The sequence below is a fragment of the Pyrgilauda ruficollis genome, unplaced genomic scaffold (assembly GCF_017590135.1).
Source record: "Pyrgilauda ruficollis isolate IOZ18807 unplaced genomic scaffold, ASM1759013v1 scaffold669, whole genome shotgun sequence".
Classification (NCBI taxonomy): Eukaryota; Metazoa; Chordata; class Aves; order Passeriformes; family Passeridae; genus Pyrgilauda; species Pyrgilauda ruficollis.
Genome location: NW_024528477.1, coordinates 5,633 through 19,892, shown reverse-complemented (window position 1 = coordinate 19,892; position 14,260 = coordinate 5,633). Strand labels below are relative to the sequence as shown.

Below are 14,260 nucleotides of genomic sequence, written 5' to 3'. Positions count from 1 at the left end.
CCTCGGGGGCGCCGGGGGGAGCCGCGGGCCCTGTTGGAGAGAGACAGGGGTGAGGCGGGGGCGGCTGGCGGGGGCGCGGCGGGGAGAGCGGAGCTCGGAGCGCAGCGGAGATGAGGTTCATGTTAAAATCGGGCGCGGCTCTCGGGGGCGATGGGTTACCATGTGCCAGGGACTCGGGGCTGTTGCCTTGCGAGTCCAGGGGGGAGGGCGGCAGCGAGGGGGGAGCCCCCCCGGGGCCCGGCGGGCTCTCCAGGCAGGGTCCGTCCAGGATGCAGGCGTGGGGGGACGAGTGTCCTGCGGGGAGGGCGACACGGAGCCGGCGTCACCCCGCGGGGCGAGCCGGCATCACACCCGCGCTGGCACAGCCCCGCTGTCACACCCGCATTGTCACAGCCCCACTGGCACAGCCCACTGTCACACGTGCATTGTCACAGCCCCACTGTCACCCCGCCATTGTCACAGCCCCGCTGTCACACCTGCATTGCCACACCTGCATTGTCACAGCCCCGCCATTGTCACAGCCCCTCTGGCACACCTACATAGTCACACCCACATTGTCACAGCCCCACTGTCACATGCCCACTGTCACACCCGCGCTGGCACAGCCCCGCTGTCACACCTGCATTGCCACACCCACATTGGCACAGCCCAAATATCACACCTACATTGTCACATCCACGTTGTCACAGCCCCACTGTCACAGCCCCAATGTCACAGCCCCACTGTCACCCTGCCACTCTCACAGCCCCACTGGCACAGTCCCACTGTCACACCCGCGTTGGCACAGCCCCCCTGTCACACCCGCGCTGGCAACAGCCCCACTGTCACACCTGCATAGTCACACCTGCATTGTCACAGCCCGACTGTCACAGCCCCGCTGTCACACCCCATTGTCACAGCCCGCTGTCACACCTGCGCTGGCACAGCCCCACTGGCACAGTCCCACTGGCACACCCGTGTTGGCACAGCCCTCCTGTCACAGCCCCACTGGCACAGCCCACTGTCACACGTGCACTGTCACAGCCCCACTGTCACCCCGCCATTGTCACAGACCCGCTGGCACAACCCTATTTTCACAGCCCCACTGTCACAACCCGCCATTGTCACAGCCCCAGTGCCACCCTGCCACTGTCACAGCCCCGCTGTCACACCTGCATTGTCACAGCCCCACTGGCACAGTCCCACTGTCACACCCGCGTTGGCACAGCCCCCCTGTCACACCCGCGCTGGCAACAGCCCCACTGTCACACCTGCATAGTCACACCTGCATTGTCACAGCCCGACTGTCACAGCCCCGCTGTCACACCCCATTGTCACAGCCCGCTGTCACACCTGCGCTGGCACAGCCCCACTGGCACAGTCCCACTGGCACACCCGTGTTGGCACAGCCCTCCTGTCACAGCCCCACTGGCACAGCCCACTGTCACACGTGCATTGTCACAGCCCCACTGTCACCCCGCCATTGTCACAGCCCCGCTGGCACACCTGCATTGTCACACCTGTATTGTCACAGCCTGCTGTCACAGCCCCAACTGTCACATGCCTACTGTGACAGCCCGACTGTCACCCCACCACTGTCACAGCCCCGCTGGCACATGCCCGGTGTCACAGCCCCACTGTCACCCCGCCGCTGTCACAGCCCCGCTGGCACAGCCCCATTGTCACAGCCCCAGTGTCACCCCGCCGCTGTCACAGCCCGCGCTCACCGGTGTGTGAGGAAGAGGAGGAGGAGGAGGAGTGCAGCAGCGCGTCCTGCCAGCTGGGGCGCGGCGCGGGCGGGGCGAAGCCGCCGTTGTTGTCCAGGGAATCCTGCGGGGACAGCAGAGAGGGGGGCTCAGTGCAGCCCCCCGCCCCCGGGAGCGCAGGGGGACTGCGGGGCACCCGAGTGGGGAGAGGGGAAAGGGGGGTGTGGGAATGGGGGTGTGGGAATGGGAATGGGGTGTGGGAATGGGAATGGGGGTGTTGGGGAATGGGAATGGGGGAGATGGGATGAAGGGGACGGGGACAGGCTGGAGGGGACAGGGATGAGGACGTGTTGTGGGAGGACACGTGAAGGGTGGTGGAGGGGTTAAAGACAGGGGATCAGGGGATGGGGGGACAGGGATGGGATCTGGGGGGACAGGGGTGGCTGCAGGGGACACAAGGGTGGCTGCAGGGGGTCACAGGGACACAGGGCCCGAGGACCAGGATGTCGCCTCCTCCCGGGACCCCGCCATGGGGCGGATCCCGGGGCCCCCCCGCCCCTCCAAGGGATGACGGAGCCACGCGGGGACCCGGCCTGGCCGGGCAGGACCGGGCAGGACCCCCGGGCTCTGTCCCCTCGCGGTGACCGCCACCCCCCGGAGCGCCCCCAGCCCGGCAGAGCGCGGTGCCCTCCCGGGAAAAGGGGGGGGCCCCGAAATTCCCGAGGGCCCGCGGTTCCCTGGCAACGCCGGCGGCTGCAGCCGCTCCGCACGCGGCTGCCCACGCACTGCGGCGGCGCGTGCGCCGCGACACGGGGACACCCCTGCGGCGACACGGCTGGGGGGACACCCCCGGGGGAGCCCCGAGCCCGGGGAAACGGGGGACACGGCGTGGGGGGGGCACCGGGGACGGAGAGCCCCGGGAGGGGGAGGCGGGGGGGAAGGGACACAGACCCCAGGGGGATGGGGACAGTGACCCCAGGGGGGGAAGGGACACAGACTCCAGGGGGAAAAGGGACAGTGACCCCAGGGGAGGATGGCACACAGACCCCAGGGGGAATGGGGACACAGACCCCGAGGGGGGAAGGGGACAGTGACCACGGAAGGGAAGGGACAATGACCCTAGGGGGGATGTGACACAGACTCCGGGGGGGATGGGGACAGTGACCCCGGCGGGGGTGGGACACAGACCCTGACGGAAGGGGACACCTGCGGCCTCACCTGAGTGCCCGGGGCCGTCAGGTTGAGCGTGGTGGGGCGGTGCTTCTGCGTCTCCTCCAGGGCGGGCGAGGGGATGGGCGAGGCCGAAGGGGACGGCGGCGCCTCCAGCTCGTTGCCTTCCTCCTCCTCCTCTTCCTCGTCGTCGTCGTCGTCGTTGTCGTCGATCATCTCGAACTCCTGGAAGTCGTCCTGGAAGGTGCACACGGGGTGCGGCTGCTCCCCGCGCTCCAGCACCAGGCAGTCCTGCGGGTGGCAGCGTGTCAGGGACGCGGGGACAGCCGCGGGCCACCCTCCTGCCACCGAGGGGGGACAGCGTCCCCAGTCCCCTCTCTGGGGTGTCCTGAAGGGGACAAGGGACCCCCGGCTCGGCCCGTTTGCCTCAGCACCCGCAGAGCCACCAAAGCCGCCGCTGCGGGTGAGATGCGGCAGCGCGGTGTCCCCGCGGTGTCCCCGAGGGCCACCAGGCTCCTGCACCTTCTCGTAGTGGTCCGAGTCGTAGTTGAGGCCGATGCCGCAGTCGTCCGTGATCTCCGACAGGTCCTCGTCATCGAACTCCTCCAGGCTGATGTCCTGGGGGGGCCTGGGGACAGAGGGGACACCACTCAGTGACAGCCAGGCCAGGCCCTCACAGCAGGGTGACAGCAAAGTGGCACCACGGGAACATCTGTCTGTGTATGGGTGGCACTCTCGGCGTGGGAGTACCAGGGACAGACCCCGGGGGGCAAGGGGACAGTGACCCAGGGAGGGGAAGGGACACAGATCCAGGGGGGAAAGGGACAGTGACCACGGAAGGGAAGGGACAGTGACCTCAGTGGAGGCAGGGACTGTAACCCCGGGGGGCAAGGGGACAGTGACCCAGGGAGGGGAAGGGACAGTGACCCCAGCGGGGATGGGGACAGTGACCCCAGGGGAGGATGGCACACAGACCCCAGGGGGAATGGGGACACAGACCCCGAGGGGGGAAGGGGACAGTGACCACGGAAGGGAAGGGACAATGACCCTAGGGGGGATGTGACACAGACTCCGGGGGGGATGGGGACAGTGACCCCGGCGGGGGTGGGACACAGACCCTGACGGAAGGGGACACCTGCGGCCTCACCTGAGTGCCCGGGGCCGTCAGGTTGAGCGTGGTGGGGCGGTGCTTCTGCGTCTCCTCCAGGGCGGGCGAGGGGATGGGCGAGGCCGAAGGGGACGGCGGCGCCTCCAGCTCGTTGCCTTCCTCCTCCTCCTCTTCCTCGTCGTCGTCGTCGTCGTTGTCGTCGATCATCTCGAACTCCTGGAAGTCGTCCTGGAAGGTGCACACGGGGTGCGGCTGCTCCCCGCGCTCCAGCACCAGGCAGTCCTGCGGGTGGCAGCGTGTCAGGGACGCGGGGACAGCCGCGGGCCACCCTCCTGCCACCGAGGGGGGACAGCGTCCCCAGTCCCCTCTCTGGGGTGTCCTGAAGGGGACAAGGGACCCCCGGCTCGGCCCGTTTGCCTCAGCACCCGCAGAGCCACCAAAGCCGCCGCTGCGGGTGAGATGCGGCAGCGCGGTGTCCCCGCGGTGTCCCCGAGGGCCACCAGGCTCCTGCACCTTCTCGTAGTGGTCCGAGTCGTAGTTGAGGCCGATGCCGCAGTCGTCCGTGATCTCCGACAGGTCCTCGTCATCGAACTCCTCCAGGCTGATGTCCTGGGGGGGCCTGGGGACAGAGGGGACACCACTCAGTGACAGCCAGGCCAGGCCCTCACAGCAGGGTGACAGCAAAGTGGCACCACGGGAACATCTGTCTGTGTATGGGTGGCACTCTCGGCGTGGGAGCACCAGGGACATGGCACCAAACCCTGTCACCTCTGGTGCCACACGGACATGGCACCAGGACACTGTCACCCCTGTGTGCCACACGGACATGGCACCAGGACACTGTCACCCCTGTGTGTCACACGGACATGGCACCAAACCCTGTCACCTCTGGAGCCACATGGGCATGGCACCATAACTCTGTCACAGGACAGCCACAGAGACATGTCACCATAACACAGGGACATGGCACCAAACCCTGTCACCTCTGGTGTCACAGGGACATGGCACCATAACTCTGCCAGAGGACAGCCACAGGGACATGTCACCATAACACAGGGACACATCGCCACAACTGTGTCACTCTGGGTGCCACACAGACATGTCACCAAAACCCTCTCACTCCTGGTGCCACATGGACCTGTCACCAAAACCCTGCCACCCCTTGGTGCCAGCATGGGACAACCACAGGGACATGTCACCATAACACAGGGATGTGGCATCAAATCCTGTCACCCCCGGGTGCCACACAGACGTGGCACCAAACCCTGTCACTCCTTAGTGTCAGCACAGGGACATGTCACCATAACACAAGGACATGTCACCACAACCCTGTCACCCCTGGGTGCTGGCACAGGACAGCCACGGGCACGCATCACCACACTGCTGTCACCAGGCGGTGGCACCGCGGAGGTGCCGAGGCCACCACATGTCCCAAATTCCCAGAATCCCGGAGCCGAGGTGGGGAGGGGACGGTCACCAGGTTTGGGGTGACCTGTGCTGCTGGGGGGTCACAGCGGCGTGGCTGGGGTGACAAAGGGGACCGGGCTGTGACACCCCGAGGGGCCCTGAGCGCATTCCCAGGGAACGGGGCTGCCATGGAAACCAGCGGCTCCTGCGGGAGCAACGGAACCGAGAGAAATCCCAAAATCCCGAAATCCCGCAGCGTTTGGGAGTGGAAAACAGAAACTGGGGGTTTGGGGGGCTCGGTGAGGGGGAAGATACAGCCTGGGTGCCACTGGGACCTTCTGGTCACCCCCCATGGCGTTGGGGACACCCAGGGTCCCCCAGCAGCACCTGGGTGCCACTGTGACCCTCTGGTGGCCCTCCATGGGGTTGGGGACACAGGAGCAGCCCCAGGGGTGTGTGGCAGCAGCCAGGTGCCACTGGGACCCTGTGCCCACCCTCCGTGGGGTTGGGGACACCCAGGGTCCCCCAGCAGCCCCTGGGCACCAGTGGGACCCTGTGCCCACCCTCCGTGGGGTTGGGGACACACAGGGTCCCCCAGCAGCACCTGGGCACCAACAGAAACTGGGGGTTTGGGGGGCTCGGTGAGGGGGAAGATACAGCCTGGGTGCCACTGGGACCCTCTGGTCACCCCCCATGGCGTTGGGGACACCCAGGGTCCCCCAGCAGCACCTGGGCACCAGTGGGACCCTGTGCCCACCCTCGGTGGGGTTGGGGACAGCCGGGTGGGCTCGGGCAGGGGCGGGGGCTCAGCCCGCAGGGTGGCAGCAGGGTCAGACCCCAAAGGGGGCCCAGGGCTGTCCCCTGTCCCCCCCGCGGTGCAGCCGCTCCCGATCCCGCTCCCCCGGCAGGAAGATTCCCCTAATCCCATAATTCCCAGAAGTAGGGCACGGCTGCGCCGAATCCGCGCAGATTTGGGGCAAAAGCGGCGGGAAGGGAGACGGGGCCGGGGCTGCGGCGGGAACGGGGCTGAGCGCGACCCCAAAGGCCGCAGGGGACGGGGAGCCCTGGGGCTGTGGGGCGAAGGGTCCCGGCTCTTGGGGAGCTCAGCCTTTTGGGGTGCAGAGTCCTGGGATGTAAAGTCCTTCGGGGTGCAGAGCCCTGGCATGTAGGGGAACAGAAATTTTGGGGTGCAGAAGTCTTTGGGGTGCAGAGCTATGGGATGTCGAGGTGCAGAACCCTTTGGGGTTCAGAACCCTTTGGGGTTTCAGGGTGCCGAACTCTGAGGTGTTGGGGTGCAGAGCCCGGGGGTGTTGGGGAGCAGGAAGTTTTTGGTGTGCAGAACCTTTTGGGATACTGGGGTGCACAGATTTTTGGGGTGCAGATCCTGTTGGGTTATAGGGATCTGAACCTGGGATACTGAGGAACAGAGCCCCTGGGTTTTGGGGTGCAGAATCCCAGGATGTCAGGGAGCAGAACCCTGAGGTGTTGGGGTGCACAGCCCAGGGTGTTGGGGTGCAGAGCCCTTTGGGGTGCACAGACCAGATTTGCTGGGGAGCAGAGCCCCAGAATGCTGAGGAGCAGTCTCGGGGTGTCGGGGAGCAGAGCCTTTTGGGGTGCAGAGCCCAGGGGTGTTGGGGACCAGAGTCCTGGGATGCTGGGGTGCAGATCCCAGAATATCGGGGTGCAAAGCCCAGGATATTGGGGTAGAGACCCCAGCATGTCAGGGAGCAGAGCCCTGCGGGGTGCAAAACCATCTCCCCAACCCCACAGAAAATCGGGGGCTGCCGCCCTGCAGGAAGAGCCCCGGGACCCTCTGCTGTCCCCGGGGTCTTAGGGGGTCCTGTGGGCACGCAGGGGGACAGGGACAGCGGGGCTGAGTCCTCCTGGGGACCTTGGGGTCCCCTCCTGCAGCCCTGGACCCTCCTCACTGGGGGAGCAGCTCCTGCTCCTGGCTGGGGGACACGGGAATGGGATGGGATGGGATGGGATGGGATGGGATGGAATGGGATGGGATGGGATGGGATGGGATGGGATGGGGACACTGCGGTGGGGTGGGAATGACATGGAGGGATGGGGACACTGCTTTGGGTTGGGATGGTCACATGGGGTGGGAATGACACAGTGGGATGGGGACACTGTGGTGTGATGGGGACACTGTGATGGGATGGGGGGTCACAGTGGCATGGGGACATTGTTGTGGAATGGGGGGGGTCACAGTGGGATGGGGACACTGTGGTGGGATGGGACCCTGTGCCCACCCTCCGTGGGGTTGGGGACACCCAGGGTCCCCCAGCAGCCCCTGGGCACCAGTGGGACCCTGTGCCCACCCTCCGTGGGGTTGGGGACACCCAGGGTCCCCCAGCAGCCCCTGGGCACCAGTGGGACCCTGTGCCCACCCTCAGTGGGGTTGGGGACACGCAGGACCCCGAGCGTGTCCCCAGGGGGGTGTGGCAGCAGCCAGGTGCCACTGGGACCCTGTGCCCACCCTCGGTGGGGTTGGGGACACACAGGGTCCCCCAGCAGCACCTGGGCACCAGTGGGACCCTGTGCCCACCCTCGGTGGGGTTGGGGACAGCCGGGTGGGCTCGGGCAGGGGCGGGGGCTCAGCCCGCAGGGTGGCAGCAGGGTCAGACCCCAAAGGGGGCCCAGGGCTGTCCCCTGTCCCCCCCGCGGTGCAGCCGCTCCCGATCCCGCTCCCCCGGCAGGAAGATTCCCCTAATCCCATAATTCCCAGAAGTAGGGCACGGCTGCGCCGAATCCGCGCAGATTTGGGGCAAAAGCGGCGGGAAGGGAGACGGGGCCGGGGCTGCGGCGGGAACGGGGCTGAGCGCGACCCCAAAGGCCGCAGGGGACGGGGAGCCCTGGGGCTGTGGGGCGAAGGGTCCCGGCTCTTGGGGAGCTCAGCCTTTTGGGGTGCAGAGTCCTGGGATGTAAAGTCCTTCGGGGTGCAGAGCCCTGGCATGTAGGGGAACAGAAATTTTGGGGTGCAGAAGTCTTTGGGGTGCAGAGCTATGGGATGTCGAGGTGCAGAACCCTTTGGGGTTCAGAACCCTTTGGGGTTTCAGGGTGCCGAACTCTGAGGTGTTGGGGTGCAGAGCCCGGGGGTGTTGGGGAGCAGGAAGTTTTTGGTGTGCAGAACCTTTTGGGATACTGGGGTGCACAGATTTTTGGGGTGCAGATCCTGTTGGGTTATAGGGATCTGAACCTGGGATACTGAGGAACAGAGCCCCTGGGTTTTGGGGTGCAGAATCCCAGGATGTCAGGGAGCAGAACCCTGAGGTGTTGGGGTGCACAGCCCAGGGTGTTGGGGTGCAGAGCCCTTTGGGGTGCACAGCCCAGGGTGTTGGGGTGCAGAGCCCTTTGGGGCACAGGGATCTGATTTGCTGGGGAGCAGAGCCCCAGAATGCTGAGGAGCAGTCTCGGGGTGTCGGGGAGCAGAGCCTTTTGGGGTGCAGAGCCCAGGGGTGTTGGGGACCAGAGTCCTGGGATGCTGGGGTGCAGATCCCAGAATATCGGGGTGCAAAGCCCAGGATATTGGGGTAGAGACCCCAGCATGTCAGGGAGCAGAGCCCTGCGGGGTGCAAAACCATCTCCCCAACCCCACAGAAAATCGGGGGCTGCCCCCCTGCAGGAAGAGCCCCGGGACCCTCTGCTGTCCCCGGGGTCTTAGGGGGTCCTGTGGGCACGCAGGGGGACAGGGACAGCGGGGCTGAGTCCTCCTGGGGACCTTGGGGTCCCCTCCTGCAGCCCTGGACCCTCCTCACTGGGGGAGCAGCTCCTGCTCCTGGCTGGGGGACACGGGAATGGGATGGGATGGGATGGGATGGGATGGGATGGAATGGGATGGGATGGGATGGGATGGGGTGGGGTTGGGGACACCCAGGGTCCCCCAGCAGCCCCTGGGCACCAGTGGGACCCTGTGCCCACCCTCAGTGGGGTTGGGGACACGCAGGACCCCGAGCGTGTCCCCAGGGGGGTGTGGCAGCAGCCAGGTGCCACTGGGACCCTGTGCCCACCCTCGGTGGGGTTGGGGACACACAGGGTCCCCCAGCAGCACCTGGGCACCAGTGGGACCCTGTGCCCACCCTCGGTGGGGTTGGGGACAGCCGGGTGGGCTCGGGCAGGGGCGGGGGCTCAGCCCGCAGGGTGGCAGCAGGGTCAGACCCCAAAGGGGGCCCAGGGCTGTCCCCTGTCCCCCCCGCGGTGCAGCCGCTCCCGATCCCGCTCCCCCGGCAGGAAGATTCCCCTAATCCCATAATTCCCAGAAGTAGGGCACGGCTGCGCCGAATCCGCGCAGATTTGGGGCAAAAGCGGCGGGAAGGGAGACGGGGCCGGGGCTGCGGCGGGAACGGGGCTGAGCGCGACCCCAAAGGCCGCAGGGGACGGGGAGCCCTGGGGCTGTGGGGCGAAGGGTCCCGGCTCTTGGGGAGCTCAGCCTTTTGGGGTGCAGAGTCCTGGGATGTAAAGTCCTTCGGGGTGCAGAGCCCTGGCATGTAGGGGAACAGAAATTTTGGGGTGCAGAAGTCTTTGGGGTGCAGAGCTATGGGATGTCGAGGTGCAGAACCCTTTGGGGTTCAGAACCCTTTGGGGTTTCAGGGTGCCGAACTCTGAGGTGTTGGGGTGCAGAGCCCGGGGGTGTTGGGGAGCAGGAAGTTTTTGGTGTGCAGAACCTTTTGGGATACTGGGGTGCACAGATTTTTGGGGTGCAGATCCTGTTGGGTTATAGGGATCTGAACCTGGGATACTGAGGAACAGAGCCCCTGGGTTTTGGGGTGCAGAATCCCAGGATGTCAGGGAGCAGAACCCTGAGGTGTTGGGGTGCACAGCCCAGGGTGTTGGGGTGCAGAGCCCTTTGGGGTGCACAGCCCAGGGTGTTGGGGTGCAGAGCCCTTTGGGGCACAGGGATCTGATTTGCTGGGGAGCAGAGCCCCAGAATGCTGAGGAGCAGTCTCGGGGTGTCGGGGAGCAGAGCCTTTTGGGGTGCAGAGCCCAGGGGTGTTGGGGACCAGAGTCCTGGGATGCTGGGGTGCAGATCCCAGAATATCGGGGTGCAAAGCCCAGGATATTGGGGTAGAGACCCCAGCATGTCAGGGAGCAGAGCCCTGCGGGGTGCAAAACCATCTCCCCAACCCCACAGAAAATCGGGGGCTGCCCCCCTGCAGGAAGAGCCCCGGGACCCTCTGCTGTCCCCGGGGTCTTAGGGGGTCCTGTGGGCACGCAGGGGGACAGGGACAGCGGGGCTGAGTCCTCCTGGGGACCTTGGGGTCCCCTCCTGCAGCCCTGGACCCTCCTCACTGGGGGAGCAGCTCCTGCTCCTGGCTGGGGGACACGGGAATGGGATGGGATGGGATGGGATGGGATGGGATGGGATGGGATGGGATGGGATGGGATGGGATGGGATGGGGACACTGCGGTGGGGTGGGAATGACATGGAGGGATGGGGACACTGCTTTGGGTTGGGATGGTCACATGGGGTGGGAATGACACAGTGGGATGGGGACACTGTGGTGTGATGGGGACACTGTGATGGGATGGGGGGTCACAGTGGCATGGGGACATTGTTGTGGAATGGGGGGGGTCACAGTGGGATGGGGACATGTGGTGGGGTGAGGGGGTCACAGTGGCATGGGGACACTGGTGGGGTGGGACCAGCAGTGAGAGCCCACCCAGCCCCACGATGTCCCCGATGGGACCCTTGGGGACCGGGCTGGGACCAAAGGCAGCGCCCCGGCCACGGGTGCAGGGACCGAGCAGAGATGAGCAGCGGGAACAAGGACAGTGCCTGTCCCCACCTTGGGGACACTCTCGGGGCCGGCTGGCACCGAGGGACGGGAGCGGAGCCGAGGGCGGGGACAAGGCCAGGGGGTCTCACCCAGCCCCGCACAGGCAGAGGGGATTGGGAAGGGCTGGAACCGGCCAGGATGGGCCGGAGGGGACCCCAAAGGGGCCCAGCGTCACCTGGCGGGGGGCACGGGGCCGGGAGGGCTGGGCAGGGGGCACGGGCGGTGCCAGCGCTGCCAGGGCCGGGCTCCCCGGGGAGCGCTGCCGGCGGCGCAGGCCCCGGGCGGGTGGAATTTCCTCATCCCCGCCACCCGCTCCCTGCGCACTGCCGGGGGGCGGCTCCGAGCGCCGGGAGGGGACCCCCACAGCGGCCCGGAGGGGACCCCCGCCCGCTCCTGGAGCCGGCTCTGACCCCGTGGTCAGCCCAAATTGGGGACCCGGGGCTCCTGACTGGCACCTGGGGCTGCCACGGTCCGAGCAGGAGGTGGGAGCCATCCCAAGGCCCGGCTGCGTGCGCGCCTGGAATTCCCTCATCGAGCATTCCCACATCGAAGGAGCATTCCCACATCGGGCATCCATTCCCACATCGAAGGAGCATTCCCACATCGGGCATTCATTCCCACATCGAGCATCCATTCCCACATCGGGCATTCCCAGCCCATTCCGGCCTCTCCTCTCCGGCCAGGGGGTCCCACCCCTCCGGCCGCCCCAAGCCGGGCTGGGCTCGCCGCGGCTCCTTGGGAAAGGCTCAGCCGGGTTCGGGTTCCCCGTCACCATTCCCGGCTGGATCTCGCCATGCTCGGGGGGACTCGAGCGCAGCCACAGCAGCCCCAGGGAGCGGCCACAGTGGGATGGGGACACTGTGGTGGGACAGGGGGTCACAGTGGGATGGGGACACTGTGGTGGGGTGAGGGGGTCACAGTGGGATGGGGACACTGTGGTGGGGTGAGGGGGTCACAGTGGCATGGGGACACTGGTGGGGTGGGACCAGCAGTGAGAGCCCACCCAGCCCCACGATGTCCCCGATGGGACCCTTGGGGACCGGGCTGGGACCAAAGGCAGCGCCCCGGCCACGGGTGCAGGGACCGAGCAGAGATGAGCAGCGGGAACAAGGACAGTGCCTGTCCCCACCTTGGGGACACTCCCGGGGCCGGCTGGCACCGAGGGACAGGAGCGGAGCCGAGGGCGGGGACAAGGCCAGGGGGTCTCACCCAGCCCCGCACAGGCAGAGGGGATTGGGAAGGGCTGGAACCGGCCAGGATGGGCCGGAGGGGACCCCAAAGGGGCCCAGCGTCACCTGGCGGGGGGCACGGGGCCGGGAGGGCTGGGCAGGGGGCACGGGCGGTGCCAGCGCTGCCAGGGCCGGGCTCCCCGGGGAGCGCTGCCGGCGGCGCAGGCCCCGGGCGGGTGGAATTTCCTCATCCCCGCCACCCGCTCCCTGCGCACTGCCGGGGGGCGGCTCCGAGCGCCGGGAGGGGACCCCCACAGCGGCCCGGAGGGGACCCCCGCCCGCTCCTGGAGCCGGCTCTGACCCCGTGGTCAGCCCAAATTGGGGACCCGGGGCTCCTGACTGGCACCTGGGGCTGCCACGGTCCGAGCAGGAGGTGGGAGCCATCCCAAGGCCCGGCTGCGTGCGCGCCTGGAATTCCCTCATCGAGCATTCCCATATCGAGCATTCCCACATCGAAGGAGCATTCCCACATCGGGCATCCATTCCCACATCGAAGGAGCATTCCCACATCGGGCATTCATTCCCACATCGAGCATCCATTCCCACATCGGGCATTCCCAGCCCATTCCGGCCTCTCCTCTCCGGCCAGGGGGTCCCACCCCTCCGGCCGCCCCAAGCCGGGCTGGGCTCGCCGCGGCTCCTTGGGAAAGGCTCAGCCGGGTTCGGGTTCCCCGTCACCATTCCCGGCTGGATCTCGCCATGCTCGGGGGGACTCGAGCGCAGCCACAGCAGCCCCAGGGAGCGGCCCCGGGTTTTGGGATGGCTCCGGGCACAGCTCCCGCTGCCCAGACTGGGCCCGGCTGCCCCAGGGCCCGGCCCGGGGCCGAGCAGCCCCAGCGAGGCCGTGGCGTCCCCTCCCTGCGCCACCGCGGGCAGGGACAGCCCGGGGCCCTGCTGCGCTGCGGCCCGGGAAGGGGACAGCCCGGCGACAGGGACATCCTGGGCACAGGGATGCTCAGAGAAGGGGACATCCTTGGGACGGGGATGCTCAGAGAAGGGGACATCCTGGGGACGGGGATGCTGAGGGAGGGGACAATCCAAGCCAGCGGATGCTCAGGGACGGGAACAACCTGGGGACGGGGACAACCTGGGGACGGGGATGCTCAGAGAAGGGGAGCCCTGCCCAGCACAGGCCACAGCCACCCAAGGGCACGTCCCGCAGCCCCGCTGTCCCCTGCTCCTCTCTCCGCAGCTCCCGCATCCCCGGGGCCCTCCCGGTGCCCCTCACCGCCGCCTCCTGCCCTTCCCATTCCCCTGCCGGGCGGCTCGGCCCCGCAGTGCGCCAGCCCGGCCCGGGGCCCGCACCCCGACCCCGGCCCGCACCCCGACCCCCATCCCCGGCCCGCACCCCGACCCCGCACCCCCGCACCCCGCCAAGGTCAGGCGCGGGGCGGGCCCCGCCGCGCCCCCTCCCCGCGGGACCCCCGGCGGCCCTGCGGGAAGGTGACGGATCCCGGAGCCCCGGTGCGGCGTCCCGGCTGCGGGAAGCCCCCGGAATCCCCCCGGCATCCCCCCGGCCGCGCCGAGCCTCGCGGGGTGATGAGCCCCCCCCGCTCCCCGGACCGGCCCCCCCATTCCCGTCCCCGTCCCCATCCCGGGGCCGCTGCGGCGCCTCGGGACAGACAAAGAGGCGGCGGCGGCTCCTCCCGCAGCGGCCCCGGGATGCGGCGGCCCCGGAGGCCGGGGGGGCTCCGAGCCCCGGCGAGGGGAAGGGGACGGAGGGGACCCTCGAGCCCCCCGCCCGCGGCGCTCGGGGGCTGGATGGCCGGCGGCGGCTGCGCCGTTCACGCCGGGAAGGGCCGCGGCGGGGCGGGGGGCGGGAGGAGCCCCCCGGTCCCGCATCCCAAGGTGAACGAACGGGCGGGGGGAGCGGCGGGG

General features: G+C 68.0%; 2 protein-coding genes across 2 annotated transcripts in view; both read right to left on the bottom strand.

Annotated features, from left to right (window-relative positions):
* LOC121362765 (C-Jun-amino-terminal kinase-interacting protein 2-like) overlaps positions 1–3,567 on the bottom strand; it is a 5,849-nt gene extending 2,282 nt beyond the window's left edge. Inside the window, exons 1-6 of the mRNA XM_041484545.1 lie at positions 3,533–3,567; positions 3,378–3,483; positions 3,204–3,233; positions 2,904–3,128; positions 1,707–1,809; positions 167–294 (exon numbers count right to left, since the gene is read on the bottom strand). Coding sequence (XP_041340479.1) covers positions 167–294; positions 1,707–1,809; positions 2,904–3,128; positions 3,204–3,233; positions 3,378–3,483; positions 3,533–3,567 — 627 coding nt within the window. The remainder of the gene's footprint in view (positions 1–166; positions 295–1,706; positions 1,810–2,903; positions 3,129–3,203; positions 3,234–3,377; positions 3,484–3,532) is intronic.
* A 336-nt stretch (positions 3,568–3,903) lies between these two features.
* Positions 3,904–11,453, bottom strand: LOC121362766 (C-Jun-amino-terminal kinase-interacting protein 2-like). The gene is made up of 3 exons (XM_041484546.1): positions 11,329–11,453; positions 4,477–4,582; positions 3,904–4,245 (listed from the first exon to the last, which is right to left on the bottom strand). The coding sequence occupies exons 1-3, from the start codon at positions 11,451–11,453 to the stop codon at positions 3,904–3,906; spliced, it is 573 nt and encodes a 190-aa protein (XP_041340480.1).
* Between the last annotated feature and the right edge of the window lie 2,807 nt (positions 11,454–14,260).

Coding starts and splice junctions, on each gene's coding strand:
- LOC121362766 (XM_041484546.1), bottom strand. CDS start 11,453: ATGAGGAAATTCCACCCGCCCGGGGCCTGCGCCGCCGGCAGCGCTCCC. Junction 4,583..11,328: donor GGCCCCGTGCCCCCCGCCAG/GTGACGCTGGGC, acceptor CTCTGTCCCCAG/GCCCCCCCAGGACATCAGCC. Junction 4,246..4,476: donor ACTCGGACCACTACGAGAAG/GTGCAGGAGCCT, acceptor TGCCACCCGCAG/GACTGCCTGGTGCTGGAGCG.